This window comes from Aythya marila (genome assembly GCF_965140915.1).
Source record: "Aythya marila genome assembly, chromosome: 4".
Lineage (NCBI taxonomy): Eukaryota > Metazoa > Chordata > Aves > Anseriformes > Anatidae > Aythya > Aythya marila.
In genome coordinates, this window is record NC_139045.1 from 20666566 (window position 1) to 20681370 (window position 14805).

Sequence of the window (14805 nt, forward strand, 5' to 3'; positions counted from 1 at the left end):
CTATTGTTATTTCATCTGTCAGTGAGAGGGGAACGTGTCTGGGCACCAACCCTGCTGTACACGACGAGCACAGGAGCAAACGTTCAACGCCGGCCTGCTGGAGCAAGAGGCAAGGCCGGAGTCTGCTCCCACACGGGCTGAGCAGAGGCTGGCAAGGCTGAGGGGCAGCTGAGGTACTCATTAGCTATCAAGTCTTACTCACAATAACGTGGAGAAAGACTTATGCGTCCAAAAACCTGTTTCTTTCATATCCACTGCCTATAGACAGAAACATTCATGGACATTATTACCAAAGTAGAAAATATAACTTGAGTCTGAAAGAGTGAATAATAATTTGCCTATTTTTCTTAAGCTGAGAGTTTCTCTAGATTTTACACAGTTTTTTTTTGTTTGTTTTTAAAGGACCAAAAAAGTTCCCTCAAAAAAAAGTCACACTCATTTTATAGCCCCACAATACCTCATAAGACTCCGCTGCCATGCCTGAAACACATCGTCAGCAGCCAGCTTCCCCTAATGCTAATAATACACGGTGAGTTTTACAGCCCCGGTGTTAAACACCGTCCTTGCAGTTTTACTCCTTTGTTCCCTCTGAGCACCCAGTGAAAATGCACGTTGCAGCATGTGCAGCTGGAAGGGAGCAGATGAGCAGGAGCTACCACAGCTGTGGTTTCAGGTGAGGGTGGACACAGCGATGCTCTGTCCTGCGACCAGTGCAGGGGCTGAAACGCTGCTCTGCCGCAGGCCAGACCCAGGTCTTCCCCCCAAAACACGCCTACTGGGCTAGTGGGAAAGCCACCGAGGCTTGTCACCTTCCCTCTCCTCTCTCTTGGTGGGATTCCCCATACTGGGCCTAGCACTGCGGCCTTTGGTATCTGCTCTCCTCCCAAGACAGGTAGCCTACAGACCTTCTGAAGCACTAACAGCTAGCAAAAACTGCTACAAAAATACACCTTCATGGAACTACCCAAACTCTTCAGATAGAGGCATTTTTCACTGTCACGGTGCATAAATTTTGCAAACAAAGTATGGAGTTGTTTCATAGAGTTCAGGTGGTTTGCCTTTCTCACTGATACACCCTCGTTAATCGCTCCATTGATCAGCAGACAGTGGAACCCAAGGTTATGCTAATACAGCACCGTGTTTGACTGCTTCCAGACTTCTACTTTGGCCTCCCCAGCCCAAGGCACAAGAACAACAAAGTCTCATGTTGCGTGGTTTAGAAGCATGTCCAGCTCCAGAAAACATACTACAGAAGTCACTATGTGGTACGTGTTTAAGTGCACTGCATAGTGACTTCCTTTCATAAGAAAAAAACAGAATAGACTTAGTGAAGAAGAAGAACCCTTTGACCGCATGCTCTGCTGCTGCCATGACTCAGAGCAGGAGCCTGATTAAAAAAGAGCTGTGAAGATGCGCTCAGATGTCAACAGGAAAGCACCTTGGTTCATCCAAATATACACGCCTGTACGCTCTTAGCATTCACACACATCGCACACAGGGCTCAGGTGAAGCTCCAGGTCAAACCGAGGGATCAAATACACCGGACAGAAGAAAGCATGTTTATATATTAGGTGAAGGGATTTTATTCCAAGAAGAAATTAATATCCTTAAAAACCTTTCCCGATCTGGCCCACCCAGGGAGTCACTGCAATAGTGGAAACTGGATATTGCAGTAACATTTCCAGCAGTCAACATCATTAGAAAACAATCAAAACATTTATGCTCTATATTTAAAGCAGAAACAAGTTCGAGGGCTTGAAATTTCAGAACCCCATTAGATTTCTGCTGCTGCAGGAATTGATTACTAAGATGTTCCTTCCATCCCCACATCTCACAGCCACGGTTTCTGCGACGGAAACCACCAGCTGGGTGCAGCTTTTGGTTTATTTCCTCCAAACACTTCTGGCTTTCCTTGCCTACCAGGGAGGGAGAAGCCCAGCCATCGCGTGTTTGCTGAAGCCCAAGGCAGGCGTGGTGCACTCCCAGGGCAGGCTTGAATGCCAAGAGCCCCGGAGGACACCTGATACTCCCGGGCTGCAACTTTCCTGTTACTCTCCCTAACTAGACGTCTCGAATGCAAACACCAATGTGGTAAAGCTCTTGGCATGCCCTACCTCGGGGACAAGCTGCAACGCTGCTGGCCAGGAGGACAGGTTCATGATCTGGATGAGTGGCCCAAGGCAACAGCACGAGAACAGCTTGGAGACAGGGCCCACGTCCCGGCCTTCCACTTCACAAAATCGCTGAATGAAAAAATCACCAGTCTTCAGCATGTTTTCATACACAGCTGACTCTTCCTGTAACATCTCTGCACTGAAAGCATACTTCATGAATCCAAACCAACCCATTCAAAGCCAGATTTTAAACTATGGCAACATGCGTACAAGGTCCAAACTCAGCCCACTACAATCCTTACAATCTGATAAATATAAAATTGGGCAATATGCCTCCACAAGCAAATTGCAAAGAGGACCTAACCGTGACACAAAAGGAAATCACCGGCAAGACTTGCAGTCAGAGCTTGCTGAAGGCTTCAGCCTGCCTTTGACAGGTTAGGAGAAAGTACTCGCCTCCTTCCTGCCGAGTTCCTGCACTGGAAGTTGAAAATTAATAAAAAGGAGCAAAAAAAAGCTTGTTTTCCTCTTTAAAAAAAAAAAAAGGGTCAGGTGAAGAGGAAGATGGGGCTCATTCGGCGCACAACGAAGGCAGCCCAAGAGCCCACTCGAATAGAGTTTGCTGCTAAAGTCACAGCCACCACCAAGGGCTCTCTTCCACACAATGGCACTCTTTGTGGGGGAAAGGAGGTGGAGAAGGCAGAGAGACAGCACGAGCTGTCCATTAACTTATAAATCCTTGACTTGAGTTGCACAATGAATACAATGCATCAGTGTGTTTGACTTTGCTTCTTCATGAGGAGTGGGAAGGCAGGGGGGGAGAAAAAGAAATTAAACGAAGTCGTATCTTTCCTTCCTGCGTGTTTCTCATTTTCACCTTGCATTTTAGATAAAGGCAGTAACCTGCCTGAGTCTTGCAAGACCTTCTGCAGCTTCTGTTAAAGAGCAAAAAGCATTTCCAGCTCCAAGGTTTCACGACCAAAACGTGAGCACAAACCCCAGACACAGAAATCAGGCACGTTTTATGCAGTCTGTGCTCACTTAGCTCTTACCCCCCTCTTCCCAGCCTCTAAAAGCTGCTCCAGCAAAGTGCATTGAAGGCCCAACCCAACACTTCTGAGCTCTTTGCTCAAACTTGGGAGCAAACTCATAAGCACCTCAGTCAAGCTACTAGTTTAAATATACCCAAATCTACCTTTTGTTTTAGGTTGCAGTAGCCACCTCACAGAAATAAAAGCAGCTCTAAGTTGGGGTGGGAGAGAAGAAAAAAATGTGTAGTTTGAATCCCCTCAAGTTCCCATGGCAATACTATGAGGCATACAAAAGGTGTAGATGAGTGTGCGGTCAGCTCCTCCTCAGAGGTTTTATTACTATGAAACCTAAAACTCCCTTGCTGAAAAGAAATTTTCTTCATTTAAAGGAGATAATTGGGAGGGGAAAAATAGACACTTCATGTTTTATGACTGGCTATAAATGAATAACATTTAATATCCAATAGGGTACGTAGCACCATAATCATCCACTAATGACTGGGGAAAACTCTGTGAAAATTAGTGCACCTAAATTGGTGGAGTGTTAATTTAATTTTTGGTGCCAAGAGGGAACGGGGCAGGGAGAGGGAAGAAAGGGAACACTTAGCTCCAGCTCCCAGCGTGGCAAAAAAACCTCGTCCCCCCCTGCGCCTGGCTGAGCACAAACAATGGGCAGCAGCCCAGCCCCACCGACCTCGCTGAATTATAACTCGTGCTAGTTAGTTTAATTATTGCCCATACATTTCTTGAAAACGCCGATTGAAACCTCAGCTTGTAATTGCAGAAATTGCTCTGGGCCCGACCGCGGGAATACTGCAAGGTTTGGTCACTTCAGTGGAGCTCACTCACTGCTAGAGCAGCCCTTGCAAAAGGGCATGGCCCTTCCACAGAGCGTGTGAAAACCTCTCAAAGACGCCCATTGTCCAAGACGCAGAGCTCAAGTGCAAGAAATACAGCAGGAAGTCCCATCTGCGAACACAAAAGGCGATGGAGACAGGGAAATGAGGTGGAGCACCCTCAAGCCTGCTACACCAGCAGTGCCTTGCTTGGGGAGGCACCGAAGAGCTGAAAACAGGGGGGGGGGGAATCAGCTTCCAGGATGACAAACACTAGTGGGAGCAAATGGAAGGTGTGTCAAAGAGATCCTATTAAAATAATAACGCTCATTAAAGACTTAAGTTACAAAAGCCTTGCAAAGTTACAAGAAAGCTTCAAGTCACTCTTAGCAAAGACGCCGAGTTTCATCACGGGACCTATGGGATTTACAGGCGGGTTCCTCGACCCTCCAAATCAGCAAGCTTAGCACACGCTGGCTTTGTGGCTTTGTTTGCTCAAAGTCCACGTGGGCTTCCCAACGTGTCCCCCTCAGCCAGCTCAAAGCCCAGACACACTCACCCGTTTCCTAACACGCGAGCAACTCCGATCATGGCAAAAACGGAGGCCAAGCAAGCTGCTCTGATGCAGCCCTTCGGCTGGAGGACAGCGCCCCAGAAGTGCATTTTCACGTTACACGCCAAGCACTAAGTAAGTGCCTCTTAAGTAAGGCACAGTCACTTACACCTAATTGAGCTGAAAACACAAATACACGGGTTTAAGCAGCTGCTCATGCCCACAGGCCAGGCCCGTTACTTTGCCTCCTCTTTAACTGAGAAACTCCCCCGGTCTCTTTGCAGTAAGTGCATGTTGAATCTGCTTAGACAGACGACCGGCATGATCAGTCTGGCCGTGGAAAAAAGGCAGTGAAAGAAAGCATAGATCAGTTGTTCCCATCTCCTTTAGTGCAGCTGAGGACACCGCACTACAGGCAAGACTCTGGTGCAAGAAGCAGGTCCCTGCTCTTCTTCCATAGCTTTAATCAAAGACTGAAAGGCACTTTCTATTTTTAAAGTCAAATGAAAGCTTTGGGTTCAAGCCTCCTGCAAATTCACACTGAAGATAACCCGCCAGGAAAGCACATTATTTACACACAAGGCAGCTTACTTATTAACACAAACCCCTAGCAAAAGCTGTGCTTCCGTACTTTAAAGCGGGCTGCAGAGAGCTGTTTACATTCCTTTCTGCCACCAGCAATGCCAAGGTCTGAGCCCGGCACTCCATGGCCCCTCGTGCGCCACGGGCTGAGGAATGTCACCCCTTGGGCAGGGCCCACAACACCCCCAGGATCAAACACCGACCCCTGCACACGGCCAGGTAACACTGCCCATTCTGGAGCTCCTCCGCAGCCAGAAGGCCCAGGGAGGTACCCCAGCAGCCAGCCTTTCCCACAGCCTTGTCCCCATGCCTACCACCACACTCTGTTGTTCCCCAAATGAAGGCACGAGCATCTAGCAGCCCTTGGTGGGAAGCACGTGCAGGCTCTCCCCCCGGGCTTGCTGGCTGCAAACGGCAGCTCTGTCCAAACCCCAGGCACAACACAAGCCCGCTACCTGCCATGCAGTTTTCATGCTCTTATACACACCGGTGGAACGCAGAAAAACTTTTGTATCCCCGTGGTGGATCTGCCACCCATTCTCCAGTGCTGTTTGGTTGCCAAGGTTCATAGGGAATTTCTGTATAATGAGCAAAAAGGGTCTATCCACTCATTTTTAAGTGGGCAGCTTGTCTCGAGCTTCCCCCTCAGCACAGGACAAATGGTCGTGTTTGAGCAGATCCAAGGGGAAGGCAGCGGGTGGCAGCGAGGTGGTGGCTGGGAGCTGTGCGAGGGACACCACTGTGCGTGTCCCTCTGTGCTGCCCACTCCAGAAGGCCAGTGACAGCTAAAAATACTCAAAGCCAAGATTAAAAAATGAAACCGAGAAGCACGGAATATGCAGGTTCCACTCTCAGTGCTGCAAACATTTCTGCTGTCCATGCTGGGATTTAATTTTTTCCCCGAAGGAGTTTCAGGGAGAGCTGTGCCACTTCCCAGGCTATATATACCACAGGCATGTAGGATTGTGAAGGACTCCCCTTGGGGCACAGCACCATAACTCAAACCTTCAACCTACCGTGGCATGACCGACTTCTCCATTCACCGCTCCGAAAGCCACCTGCCTTACACCTCCCCAGGTTTCCACCCCTCCATCCTCTCGTGCTTCCAACCACCCCGCAGCGACACCCGGACACAAGACCGAGCCCCCCCAGCATCCCACACTTCTGCCGAGACACAGCTTGCCCCGAAACACGCAAGACTCCTGCTGGGGACCGAGGGACGAGGGCTGGCACCAGCACCCCACAAGATGCCCCACAACCTGCCAGCATCCCGGGGGTGGCCGGGCCGTGTCCTGGGGCCGCCTGCTGTCCCCTGCTGTCCCCTCCCGCCCCGTCCCGTCGCGGTGGCACCCACCCAGGCACTTGATGTGGAAGCCGCTGGGGGGCTTGAGGGACCGGCGCGCCCAGCCCTGGCGCAGCACCTCGAGGTGCTCCTCCTTGCCCTGCACCAGCAGCACCTGCTCGTCGATCCAGCCCAGGAAGAAGGTCTCGGCCACCGCCGCCGTGGCCCGCCGGTCCCAGAAGTGCTGCATGTTCTCCCGCTTGAAGTCCGCGAAGATCTCGTAGCCGATGCGGTGGCGACCCAGCTCCGACGATGCTCCCCCAGCACCCGGACCCGGAGCCGCTCCCGGACCCGGTCCCGCTCCCGGAGCCGCTCCCGGCCCCTCTCCGCCGCCCCCCGGCCGCCCCCCGGCGCCCAGGACGATGGCCAGGGAGTGCGGGGCGATCTGCAGGCACCGCTCGGCCCTGCGCGGCATGGCCCTGGGGCATGCCCTCCGCACCGGGCACCGCACCGGGCTGCCCCTATCGCAGCCCCGGCACGGCTCGGCACGGCTCAGCACGGCTCGGCACAGCCGCTCCGCCCTCGGCACACCTCCGGCACGGCTCGGCTCGGCTCGGCCGCTCCGCCCCTGCCAGCGTTATCCTGCCTCCTCCCGGCCAGAAGCAGCGCGGCGCGTCCCTCCCATCCCTCAAGGGGTGCTGCCCTGTCCCGGCGCCGAAGGGGTCCGCCAAAAAGCGCAGCCAGCCCCGCTGCTCAGCCCCGGGTGGTGCCCGATGGGTTGGGGATGGATCCCAGCGAGTCTCCTCTGCGTGGTCTTTGAGCTCCATCCGGACCCCACCAGCCCTGCCGAGCCCATCCATCACCGCCCTCATCACCCGTAACAACCCGTTGGTGTCTCGGGGGTACTGAAATCCGGTAGTGATGGGGAAAGTACAAAGTCCAAAGTTCTCAGAAAGCAGATTTAAGAAGCTCACCGCACCATCTGAAACACCCAAGACCACAACAAAACCTCATGTTTTAGAGGAGGGGGCAGAAGGGGCGGAAGGGAAGGCAGAGGAAAGGGGGACGCGAGGAGAGAGGGGGCAGCAGCCAGTTGAGGAGGCTGCAACCACCACGCTCTGCATAAACTGTGGTATTTTACCTGTTTTTCCCAAATTCACTCACAGCAACATCCCTTAGCACTTTTTGCCCCCTCGAGCTATCCCCCACTCGGTTCTGACCTCATTCAGATCCTGTGGCACTCTGTCTGTTCGCATTCATTGCCTTCCCCGGGGCACTGCCTACCAGCCCAGGCTCCTCTGATATTCCCACTCCTTGCTTTTTGTTCTCTGGCCAGTGCTGTCTAGAAAATTTGTAAATTTGTAAGGCCAAATTTACCAGCATCCCAAGGAGTTTTACAAGGAGACAAGCTGTGTGAACCCATCGTTACCAAAGGGGAAATGAGAGGTCAAATAAATTGCCCAGAACCACAGCAGGTCCTTCAGAGTCAGGAGCAGAGAGTAACAGCTCACAATTCTGCAGCCCCTGCTTAAGCAGCCAGCACAGCAAGGCCTTGGGACCCCCTCGCCTCAGCACCCACCAGTTCTGGTTGTGCTGCTGTCAGCATGTCCCAGGAGCACTTTCAGGTGCTCATTCAGCCCTAAGTGTTGAAAAAGAACCCCCCAGCATCCTTATTGTCCTCTAGGCTGCTTCACAGCATTCATCTGAGCCATTGATTGCCTGTTAAAATAACTAGTCTTAGTGTGTTGAAACTACTGTCATGATCCTGTCATGCTAGTGTTGTTATTACCTGGTGCCTTCCTCCTCTCCCATTATGCCAGCCTTTTATCTCTCCCATCACGCTTCCATTTCAGCTCTGCTGGGTAGGGCTTACCTTTGTGTCGCCTTTGTGCGGAGCACTTCATGCTGACATCTCAGCCGCTGATCAGAGTCAATAGGTAACTTCAGGGCTTGGTTGGGCTCTTCTGTTTCCTTATTCCTACCTGTAAGAACAAAGGAGCCAAATTACACCTCTGGGCTTCTTTTAGGTTTCTGCTCCTGATAGGCACTGAGCGTTAACGTCAGGGCCGCCATTTTGTCTACGCCCCCGAGGCCCAAGTGCCAGCCACATCCACCACCCTCCTCTCCTCTCTGGCAGCAGCGCATGCACAGCACCTCGGCCACCACATTGGCCTTGCTCTCTCCATTACCTGAGTTTCTTCTTCCACCACCACTGCTTTCTGAAGCAACCAGTGTGGTGAAATACGCCACACAGTTGTTTCCCTTGCACTTGTAGCAACACTTTGCCCACTGTCAACATCTTCCCTGCCCCTGGCTGGTTCTCCCCTAAAGGCTACTCCTCAGCCTGCTGGCCCACTCCCACCCTGCTTTCATCACCTCTTCTCTCACCTTGTTTGCAGAACTGTTCTCTCCATGGGGCACACCACCTTTCCCTGCACATCGCCCAGTTATCCTAGGTGATAAACACCTGGGCTCATCATGCCCTGAAGTGATATCGGGAGGATGCTGGCATTTTGTGGGTGCTGGTGGCACCCGCTCTGCTGGTCCACAGCGCCCGAAAGCAAGAGCAGCAGCCAGGACAGGTGGGACGATGCTGGAGCTGGTCCCACAAGTATATACTGAGTGAACTTCATCATTCCTTATTCCCCATTCCCCCTTCTTTCACCTCTCATTACCAATTCAATATTTTTTTCCTCAGAATTTTGGTGGGGGTCGGTTTAACTTTGGTTTATGTACATTTTGTAGCTTCCTGTTTTGGGTAGAAGAGCATCTCCTTCCTTTCCTGGCACTCTCAATTCTAGGGATTTCTTCCTTCCAAGCAAGCAATGAAAGCTGACCTGGTATTTCCCAGTAGGGATACAGGCAAAAAGACAGCCTACAATGTTTTTATAGTTGAGTGCTGAAAATGGGTGAAGTGGCACTTCTAAGTACCCCTGAAGTGTTTGGAAAAGTAGAAGTTTACCTTGCTGCTGGTGAGAAACCTCTGAAGACCTAGACTGGTCTCTTTGAAATTTATCTGCAGTGGCAGGAGGTCCCCAGCAAACAGCACTATTTATGGTGTTAAAGGGCAGAAAGACAAACCAACCTCAGGGAAAATAGTATTCCCCTAGAAATCAGCAGGGCCACAGAATGGAAAAGAAATGCTGAGGTAAAATATGTATATTTTAACAGTGGTTGTGCATCTTTCACTTGTTTGCAGTTTTGCAGCATGCAAAGTGTGTTAGCAAGGGATATGTGTGATGATTTGGGGCAATTCAGAGTTGTCTTCTCCTCTTGCCTCAGCGGAGAGCTACACGTGGGCAGCCAGCATGGCCCTGAAGCACACGTGGAGTCAAGGTAAGCTGGCTCAGGCTGCTGGCTTTGAAGCAGTGGACTTTTGGAGAAGAGAAGGGCCAGGAGGAGATGTGCCCACAACATGAAGGCCTGGTACTCTTTTTGTCATGCTCTGAGAAAAGGCAGGAGCACAGTGTTTTTTTCAAGTGAATGCCCTAAAACAGTGGAGATGTGAGCACTGATGGCAACTTCTGCCTAAGAAAAGGAAGATCATGGAAGAGGACTTCTGTTAGGTGTTTCTTAAAGCTTTTCCCAAACTCGTGACAGCCTTTGTAGGTAAATATAGATCCACATTCACTTAGTTCACATCATATGAAAACTGGTTTGCAACCAAGAGTCCACAAGGCAGCACTTTGTTTAGCTTTACCCTTTGGTTTTGGTAACCTGTTTTGTGACATGGGGACAGTAATACTACTTGCATTTGTGAAGTTCCTTGAGACCTGCACTTAAAAGTCACCACAGGAGTTGCTATTTGATGGTCCCTGCTCTGCCAGGAGCCAAGCGTTTGTGCCCTGGGCCCTATTCTGCCACCCTTCCCGAAAAGCCCTGCACAGAAGCCCTTACTCAGGCACTTACCCAGTGAAATCTGTGGGAGCCTCCTTGCGAGGAGTGATGGGCCAGCCCCAGCCTAAACAGCAGCCAGGAAACAGCTGACTGCTGGCTTTTTAAGCCCTGCACCTCTGCCTGACTCAGCCCTGCTGGCATCAGGGATGCCAGGGCAAACCAGGCCGTGGGACACAAGCAGGGAAAGGAGCGGAGATTCCTGGCTGTAGCAGCTGTGCCCATCTTCCTCCTCAGGAAAATCCTTGGTGATTGAGTTTTGGCAATGAGGTGGCTGCCATCTGGGTAGGGGAGCAGGTGGGGTCCACTTAGCTACAGTCTGCTTAACAGAACCCAATGCATACTGGGGAAGTGAGGCTGGATGCGGTCAGGAAAGCATATGAAATTACTGGCTGGCAAGGCTAGGGAATTGATGAGAGCAGAAGGGCATTATGTCTTAACCCTCTAAATGTAGTTATCTACAGGAGAGAAACTTGCATGTGCCTTCCGACTTTAATTGCCTTTTACTTGCTGGCTATTTGGGGCCATTCTGATGGTGGCTTTTGACCAGATTACAGCCAGGCTCGAGGGTGAGGCTTAGGCAACGTATTTGACAGAGGTAGGATTACTGCTTCAAACTATGCAGCTCAGCAATATCGCCATCATAAAGGACTCATACTTGCAGGTAACATGCAATTTTAATTATGAAAATGGCACACCAGTTTGCCTAAAATATCCGCTTGTCGCTTTGCAAAAAAAATAAAAAATAAAAAAATAAAAATGCCTTCAGGCAGCTCATGCGCTGATATACTGAAAGAACTGTGGTGGTGGTTTTTTTTTTTTTTTTTTTTTTTTTTTTTATGATTCCCCTACCAGTAATACAAAGAAATTGTGAATGAAACAGCCATTAATTTTCATGAGTGCTCTGGAAGAAAGTGCAATAAAATCCATTTCTCTGCCCATTTCCCTATTTCCTTGCGCAGCCTGTGGCCCGCAGCAGGTGGGCTCTTCTGATCCCTGACCCAGCCAAGCAGAGGCGTGGCGCTGGCACCCGATGGCTCTCACATCACTGACTGTGGCTCCCAAGTCAGGCTGGCTGGAAGAGAAGACCTCAGGCAAACACTGAGTCCTACTCCACACCTCCACAAGCAAATTCCCAAATGTTTTTGAGGTGCTCCTGGCACAAGCCTCATGATGTCCCCTCTGCCATCATAAAGTTGGTGGGGTCACTGCCACCTGCACAATGAAGTCCCCAAGGGATCATCATGACCAGTTGGGTCTCCATTCACTGCTCCCGCTGCAGCCTGCAAAAGGCAGGGTTTGCTCTGAGGGCCATGCAAAGACCCGCAGGTCTCCGGAGGGCCAGCTCTGGGGCCTGCCATCTCTCATGGGCCTTGTTGGCAGCCATCTTGCCTCCTCCCTTCGCCTCGGCTTGTCAGGATCAGACAGTTTAACCGGTGACCCTACTTGTCATCAATCTCAATGCTGAACGCGCCGAGATAATGCAGACAGCTCTCCTCTCTGTGGAGACGGCTGTTTATGAAGTATTTGTGAAACCATTTTAGCTAAAGAAGACAGACAGCTCTATTTGGTGCCTCGTATCGCCTGACAGGCATAGGCACACCCTGGGATAACTCCCTTGTCATCCCGCTCCAAGGTCAAGAGTCTGCACTCGACAGAGAAAATCGCCTTTGGCACTCAGACAGAAAAATGAACACACAGCAGCATCCAGGGTGAAAAGAAAAGAAAAAAATAAAAAAGAAAATCTTTGTAAACCAGGTGTGCCAGATTTCAAGCTTCCCAGAGCTTAATGCCTTTTAAATTTTGTAGCTTCTCTTTGAAGATTATCCATGGACCCAGCACCAGGCTAAACCAGAAAGTTCAGCTTTTGTTCTTCCTGGGACAATAGCCATTATCAGCTTATTGTTTTACGAATCTCAGGCACCATGAGCAGTGGCTATCAGCGGTGAGCAGAGCACGAACAACCCTTTATAACACCGTCTCTTCATACGGCTTGGTGTGCTGGTGGATGTTCACCCCGATGCTGAATTTCTGCCTCCTATTTTGTCCCTGCTGTGCTCCCCTTCTCTGCTCTGCCCTCTCCTCTCCCTGACACATCTTCATACACCCTGCCCAGCCCCATCAGGATGCACAGGGCTGGCTTAAATGGAAACTTTGCCAAGAGCCCCTCATTCTCTGCACTGTAAGCCATACCAGGGATTTTCTGAGCCCTCCTGGGTTAGTTCCTGCTCTCTTGCAAATTTCAGCAGCTAAATCTGAGCCTACTTCACTGGTAAATGTGAAATGCAGGAGGAAATATATTTTTTTGCTGGGGCAGCAAAGATGACTCCTGCACATGAAATTTCTGTTGATTTTAATGTAAATGTGTTTGTCTATTTGTTTATAAAAATGAAGACACTGCTGCTTCATCTTCGTGCAGAAGAGACGTGTGTGATAACAGCCAAGAACAAGATAATTTCTTTCAAGGAAGAGACAAGAATGAGTAATTTTTACCATGACTGCATATACAGGAGGAGCTTTGCCAGGGCATGTGGTAGAAGTAGAAAAAAAAATATTTAGACTTTTCCTTTTCCTTACTCTTGGAAATCCTGCAAGTTACAGAAATGAACAGGTAGCTTTCACACTTCTGCTTCCTGGAGCTGAAGGAGCATATTGAGAGACACCACAACTATCGACTGCTAAACCTGTACTTGACATTGATGGTCCATTTTGAGGCCAATCCACTGTTGCTTTTAAAGGGTGGTGTGGCTTCTGGTTGTTCATACTGGCACGGGCTGGAAGGAGGCGTGAGCTTATTGAAACGGGAAGGAAGGAGGAAACCTCCTCCCAGAAGAAAAAATTAAAAAAAAAAAGGGGGAAACCCCAAGGAAGCCGGCGGCAGAGCTGCTACTCCACCAGCGCTGGTTTAGGTGCCTTTGGGGTTGGTCCTCCAGCCCTACATCTCCCCCTTCCCAGGGCCAGGGGCTGCTGCCCCACCAGGAGAAGGGGAGGAAGGAGGTGGCACCGAGGCCAGGGCAGAGGTGGGAAGGCTGGGTCACCCCTCTTTTTGGGACACCAAGCTCCAGCTGGGGACCGCTTGGGTGCAGGGCAGAGCCCAGGCGGGTGATCCCTGCAGGGCTGCCCCTGGCTCTCGTCCCTGTGCTGGTCGGGCCATGCTGTATCACTCATAACGGGCTCAGAGCACACAGGAAACTAAATACAATGGGAAAGAAGAAAAAATGCAGTTTGAGATTTATGTAAGTATGAGGGCTTTTTGCCATGCACTGTGTGCTTTTGGGTGTGCAATCATGTTGTGACACTAATTGGCTTTTCCAAGGAAAATACCGAGCTGATTTTGAAGCCCAATGTGGTCACCAAAACGTGATTTAATTATTTTGTGAGTTATTTTGTGGGGTCAGTGCAACGCCCATACAATAGCACGCAGTGGGAGAGGTGTGCGGGGCAAGCCTCAGCTCCACGGGCTGCAGGTTGGCACGACATCAAATACAAACCCAGAGCGCAGATCAAGCGTGCTGGTGCTACAGAGAAAAAGACTTTCTAAAAGCAAGAAAAGGAAGTTTTAGCTAAGTATTTACCAAGCGTCAGTAATGCAAATAGAACCGAGAGCTTCTCAGAAAACTCTTTCTCTGAGGCTTAATCGTTTTGCTCAGAGATGTACACCTGAAACCTCCTCCTGGAGTCAGGTATCTACCCCCTGACTTTAAAAGAATTTAAATTACAAGAATTAGAAGTTGCCCAGAAGATTTTTTAAGATCTCAGTTCTGGATTTAAGACACGTTTTATTCTACTCTCATTTTGCCTTGTGTAATTCCTTCCTGGGTCTGCTTTGTGGTCCTGTAGGTAGATTTGGTTGAGATCCATTCATTGAGGTCTAGCAGAGGCACAGGCAGACACAATCCTGTCCCTCTAGCATCCATCCCAACCCTGAGGCAGCCCCAGGCCTATGAAAGCAAAATCTTGGAGGGATGCCAAACCTTTCTTCTTCTTTTGAGGGAGAACTGGAGAAAATTTGAAATTGGAGTTGGGCAGAGTCCCTCTACCTTGGGCACAGCAAGCCTTGTGGAACCCAAGTGGGAAAATCCGTCCCCTATTTAACAGTGAAAGCAACGTGAGGAGCTGCAGCGTGGCCGGTGGCTGCCCCAGGAAGACGAGCCAGGGGAGCACCCCACAGCTTGTTCCTGAGCCACAGCGCGTGCTCACGGAGGGGAGCTCCAGCGTGTCACGATCCTGGGCTGCAGGAAGCTTTGTGGCCAAAGGAGGCAGCTACTTGCAGCAAAGCCGTACAGCACCATTCAGATGGCTTGTTGAGTTCCTCACAGAGATAATTAATAAAACATCAGCTTAATTTACCTAGAAATTGGACAGCAGTCGCAAGCCAAAGCTTACCGCTGTGATTAGCATTACAGTAACAAACATGCAGGTTGATCACAGCCATACATCTCCTCATGGAAGATGCCATGCCCTCTCCCCACAGTGGATAGCTCGTCACTGATAGCCAGGGCCCATTTACCCC

At 50.4% G+C, this 14805-nt stretch overlaps 1 protein-coding gene across 1 annotated transcript in view; it reads right to left on the bottom strand.

Moving 5' to 3' along the window:
• STOX2 (storkhead box 2) overlaps positions 1-6873 on the bottom strand; it is a gene marked incomplete at its 5' end in the record, with an annotated part of 133439 nt that extends 126566 nt beyond the window's left edge. Inside the window, one exon of the mRNA XM_082759833.1 lies at positions 6471-6873. Coding sequence (XP_082615959.1) covers positions 6471-6873 — 403 coding nt within the window. The remainder of the gene's footprint in view (positions 1-6470) is intronic.
• Between the last annotated feature and the right edge of the window lie 7932 nt (positions 6874-14805).